Source organism: Lagopus muta, chromosome 12 (genome assembly GCF_023343835.1).
Source record: "Lagopus muta isolate bLagMut1 chromosome 12, bLagMut1 primary, whole genome shotgun sequence".
Classification (NCBI taxonomy): Eukaryota; Metazoa; Chordata; class Aves; order Galliformes; family Phasianidae; genus Lagopus; species Lagopus muta.
This window is the reverse complement of record NC_064444.1, coordinates 12,043,887-12,060,995: the sequence shown is the minus strand read 5'-3', so window position 1 is coordinate 12,060,995 and position 17,109 is coordinate 12,043,887. Positions and strand designations below refer to the sequence as shown.

Below are 17,109 nucleotides of genomic sequence, written 5' to 3'. Positions count from 1 at the left end.
CTAGTTCATGTCTGAATAGTTTGAGGCAGTTTTGACTTTGGGTTGGTTCAATCTTTTGAAGGTGAGGAATAATAATAATAGGTTCTAAAGCTCTGAAAATCTGTAAGCTACAAAGTATTTAGCTGAATTTTACAAGTGGAGAGAGCAAGGCACAGAGCTCAAGTTTGAATTTATGTGAGACTGTGCAGTGGAGACCAGCCTTAAATTTCTGGAGCCTTAAGGCCAGTGTCTCAGGCAGCCTCAGGCTGCCTATGTCTCATAGCAGGATGTTAGACTGCTAACCTTTTGGTAGAACTACCTCACCTCTGTGGGCTGCAGTCAAATCGTCCTGCACCCCAGGCAACCCCTGGCCTTTTCACTTGTTTGTTGAATGGCCTGAAAAACATTCCTTGCCAGGCAGTTTAAAAAAAAAAAAAGTTTCCAACACAGTAAGCACAGCAGTCTTATCCCTGGCTTCTGCCCCCATGACTCATTCATCTTTATTTCCTAATTTTGTCTGTAATTACGTTAATTTTGTTTTGTTTTTAACAGCACATTGCTCATCTTACTGTACAGCGCCAGGTGGAAATGAAGCTCTTGGTTTTGCTGTGAGAGGAGTAGCTGGTTCTGTACCCACACTTCTGGACCTGACATCTCTTAGTTCATAATGATAAAGGTACTGTGTCTTATCCCTGTTGCCTACCTATTTATTTTAGAGGAGAGTTGATGTGCACTCATTCTGCAGTAAAATACAATCTTATTTTGATTTAATCAATGAAGGTGGGGTCCATGCTAAGTCCAGATATTGCTCTCTAAGCAGCTTTTCTGTCTGTGCAAAGGTCAGGATCTTCTCATGCCTGATATGAATTCTAATAGAGGATGAATATTTGTCCTTTCTAGTCTATTCTTTTCTGCTCCTAATGCTTTTCTCTTATATCTGAAGAAATTTGAAATGGAAGAAATGATTTGGTATAGTCATGTTTTCAAAACAAATATCATCTCACGGTAATCAGTGCCACTGAACAAAGCAGTCAGAAAAACAACAGTCCTGTCACTTCTTAGTTGACACAAACATGCTGTCCGTAAGTTAGAACTAATGCAAAGTTAAGTAGGGCAGAAATAAGTTAAGGAACAGATAAATGCAAGAAAGGGATTCTTTAGTGACTTCTGGAGATTCAGATGTCATCTTCTGTTACGTGGCTTCTGTGCCTTACAGTAGCTGTTATCAGTAGTTCAGGAAGTGAGCTGCTGAGATGCAGATAAAATGTAGTACTGCTGATAAGGAAGTGAAATGATTGAAATGCCTGGTGTAGTGCTAGATAAGATGGAATGCCTAGTATATCACAGAAGTAGAATTCTGGCAAGATCCAGTGAAGCTGTACAGCCTAGAAGTCTTTAGGCTACCTGGGTGACCACTGCACAATCAAAACAAAATGGGAACTTTATATCAAGAAAGCTCTCTGCACAGATCTCTTCGTTTAAGCATGGGAGGATTTTGTGTTTCTGATTACATCAAGAGGTTTACAGTAAGTATTTTGTTGCACCCCTAGTTTGAAAGTAAAAAGTGACTGGACGTGACAGTATTGACTACTCTGCCTTCTGTAAAGTGCTGTGTGTCAGACATTCTTAGCCACTTTGTGCAGTCTTTTTGCTTGCAAAGCACCCGCCGATGTTGAGGAGGTGCTTCTGAAATGAGTAGTGCAGGCTTTGCCTTTCTAAAGAAATACATTTCTGTGAGAGCCTTGGCGTGTTAAAACTTTTAATCCAAATGATGTGTTTGTATTATGGGATGCCAGACTGACGTTCAGATTATATGGAGGTCAGTTGTTACAACTTTTTGCTTTAGTAATCATATGTCTGAGAATTATAAGACAATTAATCTGTCAGGCAGGCCTACACAGGGCGATTTCATTAGGACCCAAATTCTGCATCACGCCATTTAAGCTGATAGTAAAAGCAGTGCAGTCAACTGGAGTGCTGTGTGCTCAACACCTCAAATATGTGTTCTGTGGTAGGATGTGAAAGTTTTGATATTGGAACACTACTGTGCTGAGATCTGAGGAAATGAAATGAGTCTGGCTCCAAAAAAATGCTGCTTATTAACAACCTACTAACGCTGCAAAAAGAGACAGATATAGAGACAGTACTCGTGGAACAGAGAATAGTGATCTACTTTTCCACCACTTTAAGCTATCCATCAGCCAACAGTATTGAATGCTATCTGTAGAGCTAGGTTTTGGTTGCTATAGATGCAGGGAGTCTGGGGAAAACAATGCTTGTATTTTCTTCCACTTGCATGTTATTCTACTACTTTAAAATGTTGAGCCTTTACCATCCAGACAGATGCAGGAACATGAACGTAAGCAAACTTAAAAAGAATGCCATGTGATTCAGTGATAACAATGTTCAGTTTTTTGTTTGTTTTTTTTTTAAGAAGCTACACTGTTGTGCAAAGCAAGCATTGTAGCAGTTTTTGGGTTTTGTTTGTTTGCTTTTTGAAGAGGCCATTCTTTCAAAATTTCAAAGAAAGGATCAGCTCTTAGATCTTATTTGATAATGGCTTTAATGGACTTTAGTAAAGAGCTTATTTGTAATCATCTTCATTCCATAATGGGACATTAGACTGAGTGAACTAAATAACTTCTGGTACAGTTGGAGAAATGGACAGATTTTCTTCGAATTTCAACAGATAGAATTTTGTTCCATTCTTTTAATGTAGTGTTATGTAGTGAATCTAATATGGCCAACACTTCAATGTGATTTTTATCATATTGTTTGAATTTATTACATAAGAATTTATTGCATGAGAAAATAGGATAGCTTAGAAGGCTAGATAAACATCATATGGAAGGAGCTATTCATTTATTGTCTATTTATGGCAGCAGAACAGGAAAAAAAGATGTATTTAATTGAATGCACTAATCAGCTGTTCTTCATATTGAACAGATAATGTCATATTTAAATTGCTGGTATTGAACTTCTTACCAAAGACGAGTCTTAACCTGAAATATGTGTTTGTGAATTTCTTTTAATTGCCCTTGTTTGGAACAATTTGTAGAATCAAGACAAACTTCTGGACAATTAATTTTTGCTTGTTCCTTGGAGATTAAAGTAAAGTGTATTCCAGGAGGGATTATAGGAATTGGCTTTAGAACCATCAAAGCAACTTATCCAGGGATTTTTTTGGACTAGTCATGTTTCAGGAAAAAATGATCAATACTGCAGTTGTCTGTTTATGTGCTGTTCTGTGGCTTAGCTCTCTGCAGCCCAGGATTAGTTACTTCTCAGTAACATGAAGGTTGTGCTGAGGTTCGGAATATCTAATTTCTCTGTAATTCTTCTGTTGGGTGACTGAGTAACACTTTCATATTCAATGGTTCAGTTTCTCTTTCTTTAGAACTGGAGATAATGATAATTCTCTTCTGAAAATGGGAAGGTCTAGAACTAGAAACTGTCTTAGATTTAGTTTGATTTCTATATTGGTTTTCCTTATCCTCAATGAGCACAGAATCAGAAGTCACTTGATTTTGGTTGTCTTGCATTGGATTATCACAGACCATCATACCAAACTCATTATGATTATCAATTGAAAAATTATTCTTTATGTTGTTCACAAAGCTAATCATTCACTTTTATGAAACAGTATGAAAGGAAAGATGCTTTTGAAGAATACGACCAGCAGAGAAGCACATAAGATCAAATAGTGTCTTGGACCATGCATGCAGCTTTTACTAAAATTGGTAAGAACTGCTTTAATCCAGAAACTTGCTATTAAGCATAGTGAGATCTCTCTTCTCCTGCATGGAGTAGGTTTGTAGGTTGGGTCTGAGTCTGTTCCAGCAGGAGCTAGTGAGTGTATGTATTCATTTGATCTTACTAGTTGCAAATGGAACCTGTTGTTTGCTTGTTTGTTGTCTGTAGTCTCTTTCTGGCTTAGACTTGATTATCTGCTTGCTTGTGCTGAAGTGGCTGACTCAGTTGGTCCTGGTGTTACAGAAGGATTTGTAATGATAGTTAACTCTGAAAATTGTGATAGTAGTATTTAGAGATGGCTTGAAAACTTGTGTTATTGCTCAGGTTTACAGTGGAAGATGTTTCCTGTAGTTTATGCTTAAGCAGTAAGGCAGAGGATTTGGCTTATGAAATGAGTCAAACTTTTTGTTAGGATAGATGGCAAAAAGTGTATTCTAACAAGTTTGAGGACAAAGTTCCCTCTTGAAGATCTTTTGCACATCTGATACGGATGCTGCATTCTATGTACATGGTTTATATAAACTTTCACCTAAAGGAATATGAGTGGCTTAATTGTGGGTAGTTGATTCACTGGGAAGAGTTTGTAAAACCACCAGCTTTTGTGCTCGAGTTCCCTTTCTCTGAATCCTTTTTTGAAGCAGAGCTTGTCTTGAGGCTAAGCCTGAACTGATGTAGTTATTCCTGTGTTTGAATGACGTCAAACCAAAATGTCAGAGAGATCTGAATCAGCAGGTGAATATAGCACATAACAGACTTCATTATAGGAGAGATGACTATTTAGTTGATCTTAAATTTCCTTACCGTGGTAGTCTGGTTATTACTGAAGAATGGCAATGTCAACAAGTGTCCATTTTAATAAGGGAGTAAATTGCTGTGCTAGGTTTCTGGTTTAGATTTTCACCAAAAACAACATTTAAAAAAAAACATTACTAGTAAGTGTCTTATTTTCAGCTGGGATGGAATTGTTTTCTTCAGAGAGTATGGTATGATGCTATGTTTTGATTCTGGGAGGAAAACAGCGTTGACAGCACATTGATGTGTATAATAGCTGCTGAGCAGTGTTGTACAAATCTGAGGCCATTGTCAGGAAAGGGCCCAAGGAGCTGGGAGGGGAACAGAATTAGGAAAATTGACTTAAACTGGCTGTAGGGATATGATATCATATGATATCCATGTGAAGGAGTTTTGAAGGAAGTGGGAGTTCATCGCTCTCATTGCCTGCTTGAGGGCTACCTGGGCATCAGCCAGGGGGTGTTGAGCAATTGCTTATGCATCACTTGTTATATACATGTGTGAGCATTTGTATATATAGTCATAACTATTGTCCTTCTCTATATCTTAGTACATGTTTTTATCTCAATCCATGAGTTCTACTTCGTAGTTCTTCTGTTGGGTTTGTCTGTTTGTTTATTTTAGAAAGAGGATGGGAATGAGCGAATGACTGTGCATTGCTGAGCCATCTGCTGAGTTAAACCACAACAGTAAAGAGCACTGAGCACAGTACATGATGCTTGCTGTACTGCAGTGGCAACTGTTGGATGGAAATATGACGGAGAGAAAGAATTCAGTAACTGAGACTTGAGATTGCACAAGATGTGAAACAAGTGCACTAGCTGCTTTTGGGAGAATTTTCTGAAAGTGTGTGTTGCAGTTCAAGTCCAGCCAAATGCTTTGTGGGCAGATTGTTGTAGGTGAAGTTGCCTCTGATGTGGCTGCTCACGAACACGATTCACTTCATTCCAGTGCAGTTTGATGTATGATGTGCTTGTGTGCTTTGCTTTTCCAACACTTAAACCAGTGAATGCAATGTGAAATTGTTCTCAAGGTGATCACACTTCATTCAATAACCACGAAGGGCTGAAGAGTGGCTGTGGAATCAGTATTACTGCATTTTAACTTTGGAAAAGCGAGTGTAGAAGCAAAAGAAAAAAGAAAAATCAGATACATTCTCGCAGCGGTCATCACTTGGGATATTGTTGAAGTTGAAGTTGGAAATGATTATTGCAAGTTAACTAGTTAGTGCAGTGTGTATGCATTGTATGCATTATATGCATTATTCTCATAATCTTTCAAATTTGAATTAAAAAAAAAGAAATTTCCAAAGCAGGAAGGGAACAGAAGACAACAAGGCAGTGCCATTTGGTGGTTTCCATCTGTTCTAAAACAAGCATGCTACCTGTAGAGCAGAGACTTTGAGGGATGTGGCTGAAAGCCAATGCTATTCCAAGTCAGCCAGACTGTTTGTGATGATTTTACTGTGCTTTGGAGCAAATTCTGGGTTATGCATGGTCTTCCTCTGAAAAATTGTCTGTCTAGAAATAACCCCTTCTTGTGCAAGAGATCTGAGAGGCCTCATCTCATCACTTCAGTGGCAAGGATTTCCTTTTTGTGTTTTTATTCTTATTTGCCTTACTGTGCAACCAAGACTTTCTCTTATGCGTTGCAATGGATCTCTGCTGACTTTAAATTACCTGTAACTGAACAAACTGCCATAGATACAACAGCTTCAGGTCAGTTTAAAAGATGTCTTACAGTTCTCTGCTGAGCTCCTAGTGTAGATGAGAAAGCATCTTGAAAATGAGAGGCAAAGCAGTTTAATAGTAGATGGCCTGAACCAGCAGGCTTTACTGAGAACTGACAGCATATGGTGTAAAATCACTGAAATTCAGAGAAAGCAGAACCAGCAGCAGGACTTCTCTATTCAGTTTCCAGAGATCTCTTTGATGAAGGTTGTGGAGGGATGGGAAACTTTACCCATGGCAGCCTTCTGGTCCAGGCTGGTAAATTGTTTTAGTAATTTTTTGGATAAGAAAGAAAAGAATGAAAATTAAAGTCAGTGAGACAGCTTCTTAATGCAGTTTCTGTAGGCATCAGACTTGATGGTAAAAGAGGTCACAACTCAGGGTCAGTTGAATAAATGTGAACAGGCAACAGGTGCTCTCTTGGCCTCATGAGAGGAAAGTAACCTGAAGGAAGAATGCAAGGGGTCTTGTTAAGCCATGTGGGTGAGTGATAAACACTGTTATCTAGAAATCTTGTTACTTTGATGTAAATTAAATGTCATAATTTTATCTGTTCAGCTATCTGCTGTCAGCTGCTTGACAGGGATGCATTAATATACTCTGCGTGATCTCAAGATCGTAAACGTGTCCTTAGCTGTGCCACTGCTTATGAGAGTTATGACTTACTGTGTTAACAGTTCTCTGTCACTAAACATGCATAAAAAGGAAAAAAGAGTTCATATAATGGATGTTCATACTAAGTTGAGGTGATACTATAATAAAGTTGAACTTTTGCCCACTAGGCAGTATTTAAATGTGTCATGCTAGGGTCTGATGGGGAGACTGCTAGTGCTTTATAGGCACTTGTACTGGGCAAGTGGATTTCAACCAACAGCTGACATGAATAATATGTTAAATGTCAGGTTCTTGGCCTTTTAAAGCCATTGTGGTCCAGTTCTTAGTTCATCACCGAACATGACAGATAGAGATCTTTTGTCTGATCACATCAGGAAACCAAACTATTTCACTGGACAGGCTTATCCAAACTGTATGGCATATTTTGACCTTGGAAGTTATTCCTTTATACTAAGTTGAAGCCTGTTTCAGTACTTGTCATTTGTCATGAGAATTGGTATCTTACTGAACCACTGCTCTGTGGATGTGATTTGCTGCTTTTCATGTGTCAAGGAAATTAACTGTTTGTGGGAAGTTACTGGTGTAGATCTTAATTTTGCAGAAGTTTATGTATCTTAAAGTTCAGCTAACTCTTCATTTCCTCAGGGGAGAATTCAGTGTGTGTCCATGAGCAACAGCAACTAGATAAGGGTTAAGGAGGTTTTCAGCATAACTTGAAAAAGTTGCCTGCTGGCCACTGAAGATGTAAAGGATATTTATTAGTATTTTTTTTTTTCCTGAGTAATATTCAGTAGCTGTAGCCAAATTTTGAATTTGCTGTCTTTTGCTTTTTTTATAGGGTCCTAATGTTTACCACATCTTGTTCTTCATCTTCTTAGAACTCTGAATTGCAGCCTTTTCAAACTTCTCCTCAAGTCCCTAAAGTCTCTATAAAGCTTTGGCTTTGTTTAGGCTTTTTAATTTTATTTTATTTTTTCATTTACCTGCATATTTTTAGTCATCTCCAGTTATACTATGTTACTGGAAGCAATGCAATAATCTAATGAGATGATCTGTTTGAGCAGCTGGTTTTAACCTTGTGACATTTCTTGTTTGGGATATAAGCCTCTGGTATTACTTTAGTACGTGCTGTAGATTTTTTTTTCCCCCCCATTCACTTCATCTTTGTTCCTACTGCAAACGTTTTTTTTTTGGTTTTTTTTTTTTAATTCCTTTGGATCAGAGATAGCAAAGAGGAATCATAGCTGAACTGCTGTATTGTAGATTCTTAAACCATTCGTTATGTTGAATGCAAATGTTTCTCTTGTCTCCTGACATCTGTCTTTGACAACTGGGAGTGTGTGTGGGACTGAAGCCAAAGTGGAATAACCTCTCATTTCCCTCTTGAGAATAGAAGATTCTTTGGCATCATCAGTTGAAGGTCACTTGTAGTTCTGGTTCTCCAGAATTTGTGTTCCTTTCTTCATGCACTTCAGAAATACTGGATAGCCTGGAGATGTTTTAAAGATATGCTGAGATATTTTAAAGGTATCCCAGCAATTCAGTTCAGCTCCTGATAGGATGAAGGTAGCTGCCATCTTTTGTTCACTTGTTTCCTTCTTTCCTAATAATAGGAGAAAAAATTATAAGAAGCTTTATTCGGAGTTTACATTCAGAGTGTGATGTGGCTTGCCAGTTTGCTTAGCTAGCGACAACATGGGGTGCCTGAGCAGAGCTCTGCTATGTACAGTGTTCCTGTGTTAATTGCTGTTAGTTATTACTCATAGAACATTTCACATTCTTCAGATGTAATTTGGAAAGTATAAGACATGAAACAATTTCTGTAGCAGTGTCTGAGTACAAAATGTCATTACATGCAATAGGTTCTTATGAAGAAAGGGTGAATTTAATAGGCTAGTGCATTTCTTAGACTAAAGACACTTTTTTTGTGTGTGGTCTAATGTTGAGTACGCCGTGATCTGCAGTGTGTGAGTTTTAGCATTAAAAGACTTGAGTCTGTCAATGAAACAATGTGCTCTCTTTGAGCTGCTCCAGTGAGATGTGAACACTGGACATTAAATGTTCTGAACAAAAATTACCTTCTGTTGTAATCCAGAGCAAAAGGAATGAAAGATTCTTGCCTGAATATAAATGTATTATCATCCTGTAGTGGAAATGCTAAGTCACAGCCTGAAGCAGTGATTGAGCACCTGGTGGGAAGGCAGGGCCAACCCAGGGGAGCTCAGGTGCATGTAAGTTCCTGAGTGACTGGAAGGGGTGGAGCCAGGATCTACCCTGTCCCAGACCTCATTTAAGGGTTGGCAGTGGAGGTGAGGGTGTCTTGCTGGAGGTCTCTGCCTACCTGAGGCCTTCAGAAGGTAAGCAACTCTTCTCCTTCATTTCTGTATCTGTGGCTGCTGCATTTGGGCTCGCTCTCATTTTTTGTAGCTGAAGATTTTGCCACCCTGCTGTTATCATCCAATTGCAGCGTTACACATCCCTAGGAGAACACAATCAGATCCATTTAGAACAGTTTTTCTTTGTGTGTTTAACAGCCAATAAAAAGTTGGGAGAAGGAAGGAAAAAGTTAAGCATCAGTCATGAAGTTACTTTAAATTTCTCACTACGGACCAACTGATGTTTCCTTTTTCTTCGTCCATCACCCCACCCATAATTTTGCAGGTGCTTATTCAACACTATTTAACATCCTGCTGCATACCTGAATGTTGAACAGCTGCATCTGAATAGGAGTCAGCTTTGGCTGTGTCTTCTCAGTATGTACATCACAGAATGCTAGGCAGGAGTATTTTCCTACAGAAGTGGCAAGAACTGAATACTTTCATGAAAGGATAATTTTAATATTGTTACTACTGACTCTGTAGTGTGTAGAGAAAGGATTCTAATTTCTATGATGCCTCATCTCATACAGCAAATACACTTAAATAATTATGTTTTTTTCCCATGTGCTCATTCTGGAAAATGAAAGGGATTGGAGACAAAGAGTTGCTCTGTATTGCAAGACATTTGAAAGTGTGGGGATTGTGCGAGTATGGAATGGCCACTTTTCTGTTCTCTAGGGAATGTTGTAGACACACTAACGTGACTTAGAAGTGAAAGGAAGTCAGTAATAAGTCTATAAAATATCTAATTTAGTAGTTTTGTTGGACTGGCTCTTTGTCCTCGTGAAGATTTTTTGCTTGGTTCACTTTCACAGCCTGGGAGAAAGATATAATTTTAGAAGTTTCAGTTGACAAAGACATGCTGGTGCTAGATACGTATTTCAGATCCTTGTCATTGTTCTCTATTTTTAAATTCAAGTGCCAGCCAACCTAACAAGCACAGCTTGTGTCTCTGCTGGGTGTCCTATGTCTGTGCTGGAAAGCAGAACTCTTCCAACCCTTAGCACAACACCACCACACTTACTTCTGTATTTGTTGTATTTAAAGAGAAGAAATGCTCCAGCAAATTCTTTTCTATATCACAGAAGCAAAACTGGTCATAAAAACAGTGCTTCTCTGTACAGAAGTCTGCTTAGGCATTGGCAATTGCTAAGATGCTTGCCTATCAGCAGCCACTTGAGAAAGAATTTTAAATGGTCTTGTGACGTCAAGGAGGCCCAAGAAAATACAGCCTGGTGCCAAATTACCTCCAACATTGAGAGCATGCAGTAAGAAATAGATAACACACAAGTAAATCATTTGCGCAATAGCTATCTAATGATACGCTCCAGCAACTCCAATAAGTGAGATTGTCTGGTGTAGGCATAGCTAAAGAAGATTAACTTTCAGGCCCTCATTTTCTAATTTATGATTAATGAAAAGCCAGCCTAATCTATCTGACATCGTGCTGTCTGGACAGAATGTCTGCAGGTAGCTTGGACACAGCAGAGGGAAATGCCTCGACCAAGTTACAACCTATAAAAGTGAACAATTTAAGTATCATGGATAAAAAACTGAACCTACTGAATGAGAAGATGGACAAACTGTTGCATTTCCAAGAAGACCTGACAGGCAGACTGCAACGAGTTAAAGCTATTGAGGGTGTAGGAAAGGACATTAACAAGCTAACGGTATCCAGAGGAGACCTTGATGAGACAGGTGAAGTGGAAAAAGGCCTGAAGCTATCGGACAGTCCTCACCACACTGATATGGACAGCATATGCTCAGAAGTGCTAAGATTGATGAAAGTTGCTCAGCTTGATGCCTCGAAGCACAAGGAGAGACTGGCAAAGATAGAGGGAAGGATTGATACGCTGGATAAAGTGATTACATTAGTGGGAGAAGTACTAAAAAATTCTAAAGTAGTGGATTTTATTCTCAAAGGTGTTGTGCCCTGGAAGAAGGAGAGTCTACTGGAAAGCCCTGTTGAGGTTGGTTTTCTTCTACTGCTCTTGATAAAGTTATTTGTGAAGTAGCAAGTCTCTCCTGCAGTTTTTGTTTTTTTTTGCATAGCATTTATAATTTAGGTTTTCCTTTAAGAATTGCTATTGCAGGTTACTGCCATGACCTCTAAATTATAAGCATTTTGTGGCGGAGACCTAATCTTAAAATGTGCCTTGAAGCATCTCAAGTCCTCAGAGTGTGCCAAGCAATCCTGTAACAGGTATGAGAAACTGATTGCTGCTGTAAAAGATTCAGCTTCTAAGAGTGCCTGAAGATCAGCAATGTCATTCACATTGGTGACAGAGATGAGGTTCCGGTGAAAGGCAGGAGTAATGTACTGGGAAGTATTTACTGAAGGAAGCTGCTTCTATTTTCTTGATCAATCATGAAGTCTGAACACAACAAAAGTTTTGAAATTTTTCTGACTTTTGTTTATATGCCTGTGACTTCATGAACTATACTGACACTGTTCACTCCTCAAATCAAGTAGTTCTTGTGGTTTTGCACGTGCAGTTTCCATCAGTTCACAGACAGCGATTCCAAAGCATTTCCTAATTATCAAGAATAGTGAGGAAAGATAGACTAATATGATAAGACTGATCTGTAGTTGGTATGGTATTTGGAACTGACTGAGCTTGATTTCTGAGAGTTAAGTATTTAGAATTAGTTTTGGGAGTTGAGTCTTCATGATGACTTGTGTACTGGTATTGCCGCCCCCCTTCCCCCCCCCCCCCCCCCCCCCAAAAAAAAAAGTGCGAGGGAGAACTCCATGAGTTGAAATGTCATTCCAAGAGTCTCTTACACACCTGTGTAGAGGTGTCCTTACTGTAAGGACAGCTTAGTACAAATGTCAGTGTGCATTTCTGTATTGATCCAAATGTTATTTTGTCAAATCAGTAACGTGTGTTCGTAGATGCTACACCTGAACTCCTGAACTGTTATAAAACCAGGACAGTGTTAGATGCTAGCATACCTTTCAGTCTTTGAGAGCTCTCCTGATATCCCTTTTTAAATGCCAGAAGATGAAAAGTGAGCTAGACTGTATGGAGACAGAAGGATTTATAAAGAGATTCCATTAGTGCTGATACCAATAAATGATGACCTGCGTTGTTACAAGTTACTGCCTGCTATCCCTGTGAAAGGCCTGGAGCCAAGCACTGTCCTTGATGATGCTTACATGTAGAACAGAACTGACTGCACAATATGTTACTGGCCAGGAGAAGACGAATATAAAGATTTCATTGCCAAATTGTCAGTTTCTAAGTGAACAGTAAGGAGGGATATAGATAACTGCTATTAGAGCAGCACTGGAGGAACCTTTCCCATGGACTTGTAGCATGCAATCAGGATCAATCGTTAGTTAGCTACTGGGTACTGCCTCATCAGTGTTGGTGAGAAAGAAGGTCTGAAGTCATAAATTCATTCAAGATATGAATGGGATGAGAGGTGAATTGTCCTGTTCTTGGTGGCCTGATGAACTGGGGTAGAGTGGAAGTCTCCATCCCAGGCTGTAACTTCTGCCTTGGGTGAAGAACTCGCAATGTGTGTTTGGCAAGTGAACTGTTATGGAGCTAACTGCTTTTGCTGAAGTACCGTAGTTGTTCTCCCTTCTTGTTACTGGGAAGTTTTTGAAATTGAAGCATGAGATTAGTTATAAGAACTTAAGATATGTCTGTGCTTTGATTACAGGCTGCTGAGTAGTCTGATATTTGAACTAGTTTTGAATTAGAGAGGTAGTAAATGTATGTGACCTAGCTAGAGTAATGTGGAGGAAAGTGTGGGTGAGTTCAAAAATGCATCAGCTTGTGGTGAGCCCTGTGCTAACTTCGGTCTGTTTTTTATTTCAGTCTGTTTTATAATATGTCCGAAAAGATTCACAGTTGCATTGGGGTTGCACACAAAGAATTTCCTACTTGCTTGTTGCTATTTTCCAACCTTTGCTGTTTTGTAGCGATACGCTGCTTATCGCAGTTGGCTTAGCACAAGGTTACTAAGAATGGGGGTGGGAGTGGGGAGGTCATGTTTTCATTTTTGGGTGAAGCTGTTTGCTGATGATATGACAGCATTCCTGGGATGCCATAGGAATGCTTATGGAAGAGGCATTCAAAGTTGGAGACAAATTAATAAAAGGCTATGAACGGAGCTTTACAGGTTCCAGGCTTCTTTTTTATGTAACAAAACAGCAACAACAAACAAAACAAGGGCAAAAAACTAAGCTGTCCCTTATTCAAGGCTTTCTTTGCACACAGGATTTTGCAAGTAAATGTTCCCCATAGTCATTGTTGCAGGTTTGCTTAGAGCTGCGATAAAGATGGTAACAATATTTTATTTTGTTTTTGTTTTTTTGTGGTGGGGGGAAAGGGTTGGAGGGAGGTGCTCTGTAGTGGAATTTATAAGGTTGTAGCATGAAAAATGTAGTAACTGTTTTTACCCCCAAGTAAAAGGGGATGACTTGCAGCAGACTTCTAATTGGTTATTTGTAGAAAAAATTAGAGATGTTCCTTACTAGCTTATATGAATGAGGATAAGAGGCTGCTTATTTAAATAGGCCATCCAAGATGTTATACCTTTTCTTATTTTTGTATAATGCTTTATGCCAAATATTTAGTTTTATTACAAATGTATTGCTTTGTGAAGTGTTATAGTGATGCTGTTACAAAATAACTGTTCTCAGTGCTGTGTTAATTGGAGAATGAAATTGCTTTAGAAAAAGTCTGTTTTTAACCATACTAAAGGTAACATTTAATAATGTTGCATGTGTATGAGTGTTATAATATAGACTAAAGGCTCTTTGTGTAACCTCTATCATTGCTGGAATCATGAATCTCTAGATGCCTTGAGACAAATACAGCATTGTATCTACAACAACATCTTCCAGCCATCAGTCAACAAGTATCAGAAATACAACATCATTTTATCTTCTAATAATTCCTGTGTTTCATATGGCATGGTTTTTAATCAATATTAGTAAGGGTGACTCGAGGCAAAATGTCTTACAAATAATGTTTTGGAAAGCGGAGACCTAAAACATTACTCTGTGCCATCTTGTTTTAGGAGTATGGTTTTTTTGCAAAAGCAGGAAGAGCTCAAAAAAGCGTGGGGGGCAGGGGGGTGTATGGAAGCAGAAGTAACTAAAGATTCAGAAGTTCAGAGGTGTCAGTACCTGTTTTACAGGGTCTCAACCTGTGAAGTTAGAGAAACCAAGTGAGAAATAAACACCCTTGAGCGTGACTGTTATTTTTGTCATTTTTCAGGCCAAGGAAAAGCTTGAGGAGAGTGGTTCAAAACCTAAGCATGTACTTAGTAACAGAGGAACGCAAACTGAAAGCAGTAAGCCTTCTGAAGGTATGTATCACTCTGGGCATGTTACAGTCTTTGACTCTAGAACATGCAGCAGACAAACTAGAATAGTCTGCTATTTTCCACTAAATGAGGAATTACTATGAATGAATTCCACAGAGGAATTACTATGAATGAATTATTGAGAAAATAGAGATCTTCTCCCCTTCCTTGTACCTGTCTCCTAAATCAGCCCCCCCCCGAGAAACCTTGAAGCTCATTAAATTAAAAACAGCATCTTCGCTTGGCAACACTGTTTCCTTGTTTTGGTATTACAGTGATCTGAAACAAGAGAGCAGTACTGGTTTGGAGATACCTCAGAGGTGAGGCAGTATCACCTAGCAGACAGTCCCCAAATTTGTCTTAATAAAACTCAAAAAGCACTTTTATCCTCCTTTGGAATAGGGGCATATTGACATTGCAAATATATTATTATTATTTTTTTAATAAACAACAAAGTTTCATTGCCACAACAGTGCTAGATTCCTCTTTAGGATGTAGCTGTCTGGACATTGCCATTTCACATCCATTATTAATACTTGAGAAGTTGTAATGGCGTGAATGTGAGTTCAACAGACCTGTTGTCTTCAGAAAATGTCCTTTTCTTTTTTAAAGTGAGTCCTTTAAATCATGGGCGCTCCCTTTTTTAGTTTCATTTAGGAAGTGACAAAAATCAAGCATACAGCTGGTCACAGTTATGAGTTGAAAGCTACACAAGTTTGTGAACTAATCTTGGTAGCCTCTGCATACTGAACACCAAAAGAAATGAGAAATTCCTGTTATTAATATATATAATAATTATCCTGAGAGTGCTGGAGAACCTTCCCCTTTTGTGGAGTGCAGGTAAGACTTTGATTAAGCCATGAGCGTTAACAATGACTGACTGAACCTGGGTAAGCATTTTTAGTGGCTTTTAGTGGCTACTTCTTTCAGAAGTAGGAACTGCTTAGATTATTTTGAGTGGGTGTGTTACTTTACTCCCTCTTTTTTGCCACTGCTTCTGCCATGGATAGCTTATTAATGTTGTGTTTGTTCAGATACTAAAACTGTGAAAAAATTGGATGAAAACAGTAAAGGATGCAAGAAGGTAAATGCTTCAATTGCTGTTGCCCACAAAGCTGACTCCAGACCCCAGGCTAAAGAGAGAACAGCACAGCAGAAAGCGGTAGAAGGTACTGGAAAAGCATGGAGCTGTCAACAGCAAAAAGATTTTGGTGTCAAAGCTTTGAATCAACATAATGGTCTTCCCTTCATAAATCAAGATCATGTAGGCAACCAAGATGTTCCTGTTAAAGCTCACAATATGGGCAGAGCACCATGCCCAGAAGAGTGCCACAAGCAGCTTTTACATCAGAAACCCAAAGAGAATGAAAACAAACCTCCGTCACGGAGTATGGCATTGCAGGAAGCTGTGCCCTCCACATCCCAAGCTTTATCTGACACAGGGTGTGAAGTGACACAAACCAGGTAATGACTTTGCTGCTAGTTTTCTACATGATCTGAAACCATTTCATGTGTTTAAAAAAAAGAAAAAAAAGGAATAACAGATTATTCAAAAGTCAGCTCTTGCTTAGGCATGCTCCAGGGGAGAAATGGTCATGATGGGAAAAGTGCAGTGGGACCTTATAAACAGTTAAGGCAAAAAAACTCAAAGTATGAAGAACCTCTTGTTTGTCTGAAGTTAGAGGGCTAGATATATGGGAGATTTGATGTGATGGGCTACTGCGTATTAGAGGAATGTGGCTGCCCTTCTGCATCTCAAGTAGATGGACCTTTTAAACACTCTTTTCCAACTTCTGTTTTTGTAAACATGGGGCTGGAAGGAATTTGAAATGTTTACTTGTCTATGATAAAGCTGAAGCATTTGTTTCATTTTATGTCCTAAGTAGTCTTTAAAGCTTTTTTTTTTTTTTTTTTTAATGCCTTGATCACCTAAAGAAATGACCAGATTATTTTAATTTCTAATAGTCTCATCTGTCATGGGTAAATACTTTGTGACATGTCTTTAACAATTCTTTTCCTTTTGAATTCTTTATTCACAATTTGATTGTAATTATATTAAAAACCAAAAGCACAAAACTCTACCAACCAAACCTCAACAGCTGCCAATTCAGTGACAAATTTGAAGTGTCGTGCCTTTTCTGTTGGGGCTGACAAATACATGTGTGTGGGTATGAGTGGTATATGCATTCAGGTATGCATAAGTATACATCTACATTACTGTGTCCCCCATTACACTATTAGTAGTGCTTATGTAGGTAACTCGGAAAGTAATGCCTCCTATTTATTTCCATGGAAACCACAACAGCTACAAGGAGCACAATAACACTATTTGATTGAACAAATTCTCAGATACAAAATGCTATGAGCTACGTGTTTTTACCAGCGATTAACAGTAGCCTGCATGCTGTTCTCCTTTAAAAACAAAAAAAAACAACCCTGAACCTACGGAGTTCACCGGCTGCCTTACTGTGCTGACACCCACTGCTTGCTCTCTATAAACATTCAGCAAGCATCAGTGAATGTTTGTGGGTGCCGTT

The 17,109-nt window shown here is 38.8% G+C and overlaps 1 protein-coding gene across 5 annotated transcripts in view; it reads left to right on the top strand.

Moving 5' to 3' along the window:
* Window positions 1-17,109, top strand: part of MYLK3 (myosin light chain kinase 3) — a 38,384-nt gene that overhangs the window by 6,675 nt on the left and 14,600 nt on the right. The window contains exons 1-4 of one of the 5 annotated variants that reach the window (XM_048958751.1): window positions 9,155-9,226; window positions 10,707-11,217; window positions 14,485-14,575; window positions 15,607-16,036. In XM_048958751.1, the coding sequence (XP_048814708.1) occupies window positions 10,708-11,217; window positions 14,485-14,575; window positions 15,607-16,036 (1,031 nt within the window). In that variant the 5' untranslated portion in view covers window positions 9,155-9,226; window position 10,707. Of the gene's footprint in view, window positions 1-531; window positions 656-9,154; window positions 9,227-9,662; window positions 11,218-13,342; window positions 13,545-14,484; window positions 14,576-15,606; window positions 16,037-17,109 lie in introns of those variants that run through there. The other 4 variants (XM_048958752.1, XM_048958754.1, XM_048958750.1 and 1 more) reach the window with 4 other exon arrangements.